Raw genomic sequence first — 12605 nt, forward strand, 5'->3', positions numbered from 1 at the left:
TTCTTTACATACATAACTAATAAAGATAAATATGTTATTGTTTTTTTTATCATTTTTAAAACAATTGTATTACAAATGATTATTACTCTATGGATAAATTTATTCAATATTTTATCAGTCCTAAAATCATTATTTTATATTATCATATGATTATGTATAATTGAAATAAAATATAACATTTAAGTAAAGTATGAAGTTGTTTAAGATTCATTACGAAGTTAGTCTTAAAAAATATATTGGACTCAATCCCCTAAAAAAAGTGTATCTTATATTATCAGAACTTAATCTATAAAATTCAAATAATTATGTATTTTTTTATAATTTTAGGGTCAAAAATTTATTCCTACACCTTGGTATCAACTAATTTTACCAAGACCGACCTTGGTATCAACTAATTTTACCAACACTTGATACTTCCAAGTCATTCAACTAGCTTATTAATCATAAGCCTTTAATCCCTAGTTTTCAACCCCTCTTAAGTCTTAACTATTCATCATTGAACTAACTTTTCTACCAATGACAGGGTAACAATGACCAGAACCCACGAGTTGGGCCTACAAATATATGGATCTTGATTAAAATAGAGTTTGTTCTTTCACACTCTTTTGTTCCTCGTGTGTTTTTCCTCTCATTACATCTATCCTCTTTCTCTAATGTTCTTTAGGTTACTCGTAAGGAAAATAATATATCTTTCTATAAATTAAATCTCGTAAATACTTCAGATTATCCTTTTAACTCAAATCCATAAATCTAATTCACTTACTTAAAGAGTCCTGCCTTATGAAGAAACTCACTCATTGTAATACCATTTTTTTGAAGAAAGAAACATTTCAATTATCTTTTATCATTTCATGTCTTCAATCCCACCAAACAATATCGGAAGTGAAAATTTTCATATATTGCAAAAGGTGTGCTTTCTCGGAATGTATTATATTTCTAAATATACTTCTCCTAATGTACTTCCAAGAGGTACTCCTCATAATATATTTTTTAAAATATACATTATGAGAGTTACCTATCACGATTTATTAAAAACAATACATTATGAGAGTTACCTATTAGGATTTATTTACAAACTAATTTATTGTTTTGATGGGCCCATTTTGTTTGTTAAACTAAGGATGTTTCCACACTTTATTAACAAACTAATTTTTTTGGGTGGATGACTATCACTTTCAATATCTTACATTGATATATCAATATTTTGTTGTTTTGATGGACCCATTCAAAACATGTAAATGTAGTCTATTAAACAAAAAAAGAAGAATTAGTATTGCACACATTATTTGTGATTAAATTACCAATCCAACCAGCAAAAACCACCCCAGCAATATAAACAACGGTAAAAGCAAGCTGTAGAAGAAACACAATGGAGATACGTAAAGTAAGAGTAGTATGGTTCGGATTGGATTGGGTAAGACTTGTCCCTTCCCTGACCTAAAATTTTGGTCGGTTATTTTTTTGAACTTGGCCCTAGAATTGAAAATAACTTGATCCTAATTGTCGATTGGGTCAGCCTTTAAGCTCGAACTCAACCATAAACCCAATTAAATATAATACATATCCATTTTATTTTAGATAAAGTATTCTCAGTATTATTTATATTATGTATATATAATTTGATATATGTAATAATATATGTGTATATATTGTTAATGTATATATGATGAAAAATTAGTCAACCAATGATACTCTAGACTAAATATATGTATATATCATTATTTTATACACAATTGAATACACACATACAAACATGATAAATGAATGACTACATGTCAGGACAAGTTAAGTCAGGCCAGGTCATGTTTATTTACATTTAACTTTTAAACCCGAACCTAGGCCCAATAAAATTCAATCATATTTTAGTTCAATTATAGAGTCAAAATCGAATAAGCGACTAGAGTCGAGTCCTACTTATCTCTAAAAGTTATTGTTTAAACATTTAGAGACGTGTATTTTTTTTTTAAAAGCCCGAAGTGCTTTTTGGAATGAAAATATTTTCTCTTCTTACACTGATTTGTCAAATTGATGAAAATAATTAAAAAAAGAATTGGAATGTACTTCGCTCCAAAGATGGTCATCTAATGGAGTGAGTTTTCTTGATGTTTGCTGAAGAAGATGTTTCTGCTAATGGAAGGCAGAGTCTATTCGTGTGAGTGAAATGGGTTCGTGGGATTTGAGCATGGTGAATGAGAAGTACTTTAGGGTTTATGGAATTTGAGTAAATGAAAAGAAAAGATAATGAGGAAAGATGAGTAAATAAAACAAAAGAAAATATAATAATGAGTAAATAAAAAAGGGGCATTGAGATTTTTGAAGAAAATGAGTTCAAATTTAAAATAGAGAAAAAAAATGTATTTACTAATAATATATGAATTTTATACATTATCAATATATCATCTATCATTAATGTTTAATCATTATTAATTATTAACTCTTCAAAAAGATATTGATGATATAATGACTGAATATAAATCTTTAGAATTTTGTTTTTTTAGATCAAAATACATGCATAAACTAATACGTTAGCTAGGAGCAAGGTTTATTTATTAAGGTTATGTTTGGGAGTATGATTTTGGAGGGGAATGAATGATTTTGGAAAACTTCCTTGTTTGGGAGTTAGATTGAGAATAGGTGAATGTTTTGAACAGTTTCTAAAACCCTCTAAAAACATTCCACGTATTTATTTTCATAGTTCCCTTAATTTGGGTTTTCCCGGAGACAAACTGTCAAAATACTTAGATACTTTTAGTAAAATTATATAATTACATTATTACTCATTTCTCACTGTTAATTATATTTTTAAAGGATAAATAAAAAATATTCTAATATTATTGTTATTTTACTATCTTTTCATCTAAATTTCATACTCCTAAACAAAGAAGATATTTGTCTTCCTTTCTCCTTCCTTTCCTGGCCCTTTGAACCATCTCAGTCCTTTTCCATCATAATTCCCAAACATACCATAAGGTTAATTTGAGAGTTGAATTTTGGAGGGGAAGGAAAGGAAAATGAAGGCTTGAGAGTCATCTCACAAGTGTATTTTATGACTTCAAGTCTTCCATTTCCCTTTCTTCCCCTCCAAAATTCAACTCTCAAACTAACTCTTTCTTTAGGAATTACGAGGGAAGGGGAAAGAGAAAGATCAAAGGATTACGAAGGGGAGGAAAGGAAGGGAAAATGAAGGAAATCCTCTCATTGTGTGAGAATAAAATAAAATTTAGAAAAGGGAGAATAAACAAATGATATTGTAAGAATATTTTTTTATTTTTTCTTTAAAAATGTAATTAACAATGAAAAATTGACAATAATGTATAATTATATAATATTACTAAAAATATTTAACTATTTTGATATTTTATCTCCAACAAACTTTAAATTGGAAGAACTTTAAAAATAGACATCAAAGATTTGAGAAACCATGCAAAATCTTCCCCTCTCCTTCATCCAACTCCCAAACAAAGAAGGCTTTCCAAAACCATCTCTTCCCTTCCCCAAACACTCCATGAACGTTGTAAAAACATGAGAAAGGTAGTTTAGTGCAGATAAGCACGAAATTATGGGTAACAGCAACTTTTAAATAATTTTAATGAACGTAAATCTTTAAAATTATTCTGTACGACTCTTTTGCTACCAATAAAAAATTGCGACCTCGTTAAAAATTCTGAGTTTTTTTTAATGAAAGTTAAACAATTTGATATACCTGAAGTGTGGTTGATATGAGCATTTGTATGAGAGGTTTGCGTGAGAACTGAGAACCACGTTAAACTATGAAGCAGTATAATGTGAGATCAGCTTTTCAATCTCCTTGAAAATACATATTAAAGAAGAAAAACATAATAGTCCTTCAAAAAATATATATTTGAAAACCACCACTTTTACAGTGTTATTTCATACATGGTACTTTTACACATAAATAAAAGGAAAATTGTGATCTAGTCACTAGTGATATATAGTTTAGGTATATTAATTAACTTTTAATCATGCTTTTTATCTTCCTCAGCTACATCCTCTACATTATCACTGACTTCTTCAGTATCTTCTGTGAAAGATTTTGCATCATCACCATAGGGTGGAGGTTCATGCTCTGGGTCTGTTTTGCTCGCTTGCGGTGCAGCGTCGGCAGAACCTGTGGCATTAGACACATTTTGCTGTTTATCCATCATCCCTGATAAGGATAAAGTAGGAGACCATTCAATAACATCATCAATGATGTTAGACACCCTCTTCTGGTATCTGCAAAAAGTGAATATCAACTTCAGATTCTGGCCAAAAGATGAAATATGATATGAATTAACAGAGCAATGGATTATATCAGCTAGAAAGACCAAGTAGAAATATTTTTCCCTTATTGGTCCAAGACAATGTTTTAAATTGCGGTTGCAGTCGCGATTGCAGTAATAATTGCGGTTACTGCGATTGCGCTAATCACAGCAGTTGCCATGTAGATTACGGCCGTTGTTGTGTGAATTATTTTGTGATTAAAAAAATATTTTTAAATTCGATGCGGCCCGATACAGTTTTGTTGCGGCCCGATGTGACCATATCATTGTGATTCAGAGTCACACCACAATTGCGGTGCGATGTGATTATGGCGGCCACTGCAACTGTAATATTGAGGCCGCATCAAATGATACGGTCCACAATTTAAATCATTGGGTCCAACTAGAAAGTTATTTGTTATTCTCTTCAAAGAAAAAAGTGGAAGCCTCTAATTCATCCATTATATTTAGGACTCACCTTGCTCTGGCAGCTTCATCAGGTGCATGTTGCCTCAACAACACTATGGCCAGCACAGCTACTAAAGTATAGAAAAGCCTCTTTGTCCATGTGGGTCTTTCCTCTTCATCTTTCTTAGGCCAAAATCTGAACAACTCTCCCAGTGTAGCTTCCTCAGCAAGGATGTTAGGGAAAAACCAGACCCGTTTTCCAAGAAGGATATATAAGACACCGAATATTGTCCCTCGTACTACAATATGAAAAAGCATCCATGAGCCTCAAGGAGTAAGGAGCCACTGAAGCAGCAGAATGTTGTGCAGTTATAAAGCAAAATTGCACACAATTAACCATTTCAAATAAAAAACTGAATATGGTTAAGCGAGGAGAAGTTTGGAAGCAACTTTTTTCCTTTTAATAGAGAGTGAGAGCTAATAGGATTATAGGAGATTTAAAAATCCGTCGTCATCAATAAACACATAAATGGATGTACTTAGAAGATTTCATAATAGCGACAGATTATGTTATGGATTCCACACGTATTTCATAGGTCTAAAGCAAAAGCATCAATTCTCATGCCATTCATGAGGGCTACATTCCTCGGTAAAATAACTAGAGCTATTCAATGATTAAAATTCACTGCAGCAGATGTATATTTTTACATACATATGTCAATTATTATTTAAAAAACAACCTCTTTTATCAGTTTATTATTCAAAAACAGCAAATTCAGCTTTTGCTCTATCCTTCATGAAAATTTCAATTCCATCCCTTACATTTGCCCTTTGTTTTATAACAAATCCGACTTAAAAAAAACTTTGCATATACCTCCATTCAAAGTTACAGAAACCCACCAAAAACCTACATGAACATCTAAGGGATTTTCCTGGTTTTTCACAAACCTCTCTTATTCATGGGAGGTTTTTAGGGGCTAAAAGCTTCTATTGTTGTATTCTTCATCATGGATGAACTATTAACCATTATAGGGCTAACACTGAACCTGTAATTTCCTCATTCAATGACTAAATCTCTGAAATTACTGTCATGGTAGATAACTTTCAATCTCTAATCTTAAGGTTTATTACTCATCTGATCATAATTACATAGTTAGCAAATGAATCAAGATTGTATTTGTAATGCTACAACATGTAATGGAATTGGCTTGAGGCATGAAAAATGGTAAAAGAGCTCTAAAAGGGTAATCAGAAATTCAGAAGTGAATAAACTAGAGAAATATTATCAAATATTAAAGAAAAGCAAAACATACTCGAAAGTAGCAAGAGAATGAGAAAGAGGATCCCAACGCATGAGTAAAGTATTAACAGCTTGCAGCGATGAGGATACACGGGAAATAAGCATATAGCCAATGTTAAGACAGGCCAGAAAAATGATAGGAGCGTCTGCCAAAGTGGTTGGTGTTTCTCGAATGTCCAAGCAAAAAAAGCATCATTTTCAGAAAATACTTGTTCCTGCCAATGACAGCGAAATTTTGTTAGATTCAAACACAGAAAGAAATGTAATCACATAACCTACAGTGAAGAAAAACCAGACAATAAATTATTTAGAAGTTGTTCAACTTGCTGATGATCATGATATCAACATAGAAAATGTACCTAAATCAATGGATAGCTTACAATGCTCACAAGTCACACCGTCATACATAGAAGTCTTCCCCGAAGTTCAAAAAATGTTTTTTTATTCTTTATCTAGTTTAAAAAAAATACTTTATTGCAAAAATACACAGGGCAAACATAATTTTCTAGCCGGCATAGAAACATACTCTTCTACAAATGCATCATCTATTGACTAATTAGAATTCAAAAAACACACTCATTAATGGAAACCATACCTATACAGATAAATAGGAACAGATAAGATGCCAAATTGGTTGATCAAATCATATCACGTTATCCATTTCCTGACATAGCACAAGTAACCATGTCAGGCAGAGGCAAATCTACAGTGGCCATTGAGAGTGAGCATAAATATTCAAAAATCTAAACTTTCACTTGTTTTTTTTGCCATATTCTTTGTGAAAAGAAGGTAGCCCACTAGTTAGAGGAAAAGGGAAACCAAGAAAAATATCGGCAAAACCATGAAGAAGTATTTGGATTTAAATGGTTTATCTATAAACATGATTTACGATAGGACACCATGGCGTTGTTTGACCCATGTAGCAAACCCTACCTAGTGGATAATGCTTGGCTTTTGTTGGCTAAATATTTGTACGAATGTAGTATTACGCTATTAGCCAATTCTAGTTTTCTTTTAAAATCCACCAATCAAACTAGATTGACCCCTCCCAACAATCTGATCATAGTTCCATCCCTGATCCCAGATATACAAGTAGGAGAATATTAGGATGACAAATTGGTTTATCTAAACCCCGACATAGCACAAGTAACCATATCAGGCAGAGGCAAATCTACAGCCCATAGAGTGACCATAAAATTCAATAACTGAACATTTTCCTCTTGATTTTGGCTAAAGTTTAGTACAATATAGTATTAGTTAATTCCAGTTTTCTGTAAAAAAATAATCAACCAATATATTTGGACCCTTCCCTATGATTCAATCATAGTTCCACCCCTGATCTCAGATAGAAGTAGTCTGGTAATTACAGAAATAGGGCTTGCAAAACCTACGCCCCAAGGGAGGCAAGAAAAAGAATAAAGAAATCGAAAAGAAATCTGAAGAAGAAATGGAAAAAAAAGGGAGGGGGCTTTCTATTAACAGCTGATGAGCAATCAAAGAGAATATAATATCAGCCAGGTCAGTATAGCATTGTGAAATGAATTCTGAAATATTGAGTGATCCACATGCAAGCACATAAAAGTCAAACTCTAAATATAATCACCACAGCTGAATGATTGCAGTGAGAAGATTCAAGATTGAAAAGAAAATGCTTACGGGAAATATTTCTAAATGTGCAGGCCAAGTAGACAACTTCTTCTTCCCAGGACGAACAGTTTTGACCACACGATCACAGCGCACTAACAGACTTTTCTCAAGTAGAGTGTTGGCAATCTCTTCTGTTTCTAAATCGCTATCTAAATCGAGAACATCTTTGACCTCTGGATGGTTTTTCACGAAGTTCACAAAATCCTTCCCTCTAAAATATTCAACACGCGTCTCCTGTAGAACAGACCATCTAGAAACCAAATCCTTATTGTCCCTCACCTTCTCGGCAAACACCTGAAACACGTCTTTCTTGGCAGCTTGTTTCTGCACAAAAAAACATCTCAAAACAATCACAAATAACATACAACTTTCACTTCTCAAATAAAAACGGGGAAAGAAAAAGACATTCAAAAGGTACAACTAAACATTGCCAACAAAATGATCCAGTAAGATGGGGAAATATGATTTTAGAAAACCAGTGATTGAAATGAAGCCTATAGATCATTTGCAAATATAAACACTACTCCCAATGAAATGCCAACGAGAACTATCATAAAGCTACGAACTTCCCTACCTTTTTATTTTATATTAAAAATACAATAGAGAAAGAAAAACTAATGCAAAATTCCATCTTGAACAGCAAAATGCTATGTACAAGTTTAGTTAAAACATATGAGAAACTAGCTCATGTTCCAGGTGTATGAGTTTTTTATATTATCGGTCCATCATCCAACATTTATGTATTAATCATCATTGACTTATAAAAGTAATACAGATAATCGGTGGATTGGATGATGTTGTATTGACGTGTAAAAAACTTCACGCTACCATTGCATAGAAAAAACATAGTTTTTCTTACAATTTATCTTCACATAAGTTAAAAGCTCCATGTTACCAAAGTTTTAATAATAGAGAAACAAATAACATAAAAATAAGAGTGAATACCATCCCGTAAAAAAAATCCAAACTACGTGCTCAGAGATCATGAATGTATGTCAAAATAACCCCTATCAGGTAACAGAAAGTGTGAATATACACACATTGCTATATGGCGTTTCCTTATGAAAATATATTGAATCTATGTAATTAAATCACTGCAATATACACAATTTCTGAACGAAGAAACAGTGAGAATTGAGATACATAAGGACGAAATTGAAAGTTTCACGAAAAGAATGATGGAAAATTGGGAAAATAGAAATTGTAAAAAATGGAAGAGGAATTGTACGGAAATGAGAAGAGTGGAAAAACCTAAACTAACCTTAGGAGGGACGTCGTCTGGTGCGGAGGAGCGTCGCACCCTTTTCTTCTCTGCTGCGCCTCCTGATGCTTTCTTCATTTTTTTTTTTGCCTCGCGCACTACACCAACGTTTTCTATGTTCTTTTTGTCAGCCTCTTATATTAATGAGAAAAAGACCATTGTGTAATAGATTTTTATAGTGTTATTATAGATCATTTAAATTATTTATATTTTTATTATTGAGGATTAATCCATTTATTTAAGAGTAAGTAAAAAACTTACTCTTGGAATATTATTTACTTCAAATTAAAAATAACATAAATGAATGATAAATAATATATTAATTTTATATAAATTTTTACACTATCAATATATAGATATTATACTCTATATTAATTTCTCAAAATGAACAATTAACTATCAATTGATACAAAAATTTATGTGATATAAATGATTTATTAATTAAACTATATAATGATTAAATTATATATTTTATAATAAAATCATAATCATAAATATTATTATGAGTATAATGTTTATATACTGATAATATAAAAATTTATACACAGTCAGTATATCATTCACCATTTATTTATATTACATTTATTTTAGAGTCAACGATTATTGAAAATGAATGGTGAATGATGACATGACAATATAAAACTTTTTTATACTATTAGCACATACATGTTTTTCTTTACTATTATTTTTAACTCATTGAAATAGTTTAATGAAGGATTATCTTACAAATAACTATTAGGTTTAGTGTTTGAATCTTGAATGTTTTATTATTATTTTTAAAATGAAATATTTCCATGCACAAACCAATTTTGAATGTTACTATATAATATCGTTTGACATATTTTTATTTATTTTTACTAACTTAATTATGTGTTCGTTATAAACTTATAATTATCATATTGTGTGAGTATGAGAACTATTTCATCAATTGAATCGGCTAGTAGGATGCAATATTTATAATCATTCTTAATGGTAATTTTTTTATACATGCAATTGTGCATATCCACATTTATATTAAGTGTGTGTCTACTTTTCTATTAAGAATTAAGTGCGTGGATTTTTGTGATAGGATAGATTGAGTCCCAAAATTATCTATTGATTGTGTACTAGATTTTACACTTTTAAAGTATTAATATTGGTTCTTAAATAAAAATAATATATATAGTAGATAATATATGATATACTAATTGTGAGAAAAATTCTACATGTGATGTGTAGATATTAAACTTTTTTGCTTTTTGTGTGTGCTAAATTTGCTTTTTATTTAAGTTTATCTGTTTGACAAAATACATGAAATTAAAAATATCTTACAAAGAGATGTTTTGAAGGAGAAAAAATGTATGAAAAATCAAAATATGAAGATTATTTAAAATAATTTTCTATTATAGAATCACATTTTAAGTGGTTTGAGTATGTGTGAAGGATATTATTAGAAATTTCGATAAAGAGAATAGATTAAAGGTAAAATATTATAATTCCTAAATGAAAATAGGGTTAAAATTATCACATGTGAACGATTAAAAAATATTTAAAGATCAATGTTTTGTCAATGAATATAATTTATGATATATAATTATATCATTTGTCATTCCATCTAGTCATCACAACCTAATAAGATTAAAACTTGTTTGATGGTTTGGAAGGGTTTAAGGAATATAGTAATAAGAAGTTTGACTTTGAATCTCATTCACCACAAATACTAATATTTTTGCTTATCAAAACAAATTAAACCTCATTTATTATTGTTATTAAATGATTTAAATTGTGTAATTATTCCCAACATACTCTAAATGTAAATGTTTTATTCCTACAAATACTTTCCTTGCAATGTATTATATGACTCTTTTGAAAAACATATATTTTTAGGTTCACAATAAATGAAAGTATACTAAATTTGATAAAAAAAAATTCACAGTGATTTTACCCAAAAATACTATATATATATATATATTTAAAAAATCTATGTGTTGCTTTTTATAATGTATGAGAAGGATTTATTACTATTTTGTTTTATTAATCTTTAATAAAGACTTTCATCATTACCTTTTTTCTCCTATATTATACACTTACACATTTATGAGTAGTTGACAAGGTTTAGCAACATCATAAAAAAAAACAAAAGATTAATAGTTTAACTTTTAGGAGTAACATTTGTTGAGAGAAATAATTATATATTCTAAAAGAGATTAATTCCTTAACATAAAATGAGAGAATAACTTTAATAGTACAAAAAAATATGTATGACTATTTGAAATAAATTATATATTTGTAATTATGAGGAAATCAATAATACGAGTATTGATCATGTATACAAAAAAACTTTTATTAATACTTCATCAAAGTAGTCCTCCAAAACTCCTCATTGACATTGTCTCATGTATTTTCATTAATTAACTTTGGAATTTAATATACATGAATAATATAATTATGTTATATTGTTAATGCATTATTCATGTGTTTACCATTATTCTTAAATTTAAATAAAAATAATATACATTAATGGCTGATGATAAAATCATATAAAATTATATTATCATAAGATAAATATTAAACTTTTAACTTTTATATTCAAATATTATAATTAATATTTTAATAATATTATCAATTCTACTAGTATTTTATAGCAAACCTCAATTTATTATTATAAATTAATATAATATTTTGTATTTATTCTTCTTTTTTATTACATTGACTGATTTAATATATTATTTTATATTTATTCTTCTTTTTTATTACATTGACTGATTTAATATATTATTTTATATTTATTCTTCTTTTTTATTACATTGACTGATTTAATATATTATTTTATATTTATTCTTCTTTTTTATTACATTGACTGATTTAATATATTATTTAAATTTTAACTATTGTTAGCTATTATTTCTAGTAGAAAGGTATTAACTAATATGATATTTTCACCAATAAGATATTATTCTAGTGGTCTAAGAACTGATTAAATCTGAGAGAGACTAAAAAGTCAAGAGTTTAATTCCTATGAGTAATATTTGTTGAGATAGATAGTAAAAAACCAAATAAATTAATTTACTCATAGGGTTAAAGATACTATTGGTTGTACAATTATTACTCAATTTAAAAAAAAACTAATATAATATTATTTTTATTTCCAAATCTGTCAATGAGTATCAAATATAGTGATTATTTTATACTAAAGATGAAATAATATTTAAATATTGTAGTTATCATAAACCCCCATATTATAATGGTTTTGCTAATCATCACTATCCTAAGTACAGTATATATAAAAAACTCAATAAAGAAAAATATATACTAACAGAATTTTATAAATTATCACTGTATTATCTATTATTTATATTTAGTTGTTATTGACTCTTTCAAAATAATAATACAAATGAATGGTGGATGATGTAGCGATTGTATGTAAATTCTTATACTGATTATGCATAGATATTACACTCTACTCTAAGAGAAAAATGTATACGCTGACAGTGTATGAATTTTATACATTATTACTATATCATTCATCATTATTGACTTTTAGAAAAATAATATAAATACATAATGAATGATACAGTAATTACATATAAATATTTTTACCAACCATCATAAAAATTATACTCATGCTATAATACAGATACAAAATCTTAACATATAATATTTGAAGTAAAACTTCACAATGTGGAGCACCAGAAGACGTGAATTAATATTTTGAATACATTTCAAAGATTCTTAAAATATAAAATAG

At 28.9% G+C, this 12605-nt stretch overlaps 1 protein-coding gene across 1 annotated transcript; it reads right to left on the reverse strand.

Moving 5' to 3' along the window:
- Positions 1–3840: 3840 nt before the first annotated feature.
- On the reverse strand, positions 3841–8997 carry LOC109341191. Its single transcript, XM_019579036.1, has 5 exons — positions 8879–8997; positions 7627–7941; positions 5984–6185; positions 4741–4969; positions 3841–4236 (listed from the first exon to the last, which is right to left on the reverse strand). The coding sequence occupies exons 1-5, from the start codon at positions 8954–8956 to the stop codon at positions 3978–3980; spliced, it is 1083 nt and encodes a 360-aa protein (XP_019434581.1). The 5' UTR covers positions 8957–8997; the 3' UTR covers positions 3841–3977.
- Positions 8998–12605: the final 3608 nt, after the last annotated feature.

The sequence above is a fragment of the Lupinus angustifolius genome, unplaced genomic scaffold (assembly GCF_001865875.1).
Source record: "Lupinus angustifolius cultivar Tanjil unplaced genomic scaffold, LupAngTanjil_v1.0 Scaffold_400, whole genome shotgun sequence".
NCBI lineage: Eukaryota > Viridiplantae > Streptophyta > Magnoliopsida > Fabales > Fabaceae > Lupinus > Lupinus angustifolius.

Coding starts and splice junctions, on each gene's coding strand:
- LOC109341191 (XM_019579036.1), bottom strand. CDS start 8,956: ATGAAGAAAGCATCAGGAGGCGCAGCAGAGAAGAAAAGGGTGCGACGC. Junction 7,942..8,878: donor CAGACGACGTCCCTCCTAAG/GTTAGTTTAGGT, acceptor TTTTTTGTGCAG/AAACAAGCTGCCAAGAAAGA. Junction 6,186..7,626: donor CACATTTAGAAATATTTCCC/GTAAGCATTTTC, acceptor TGTCATTGGCAG/GAACAAGTATTTTCTGAAAA.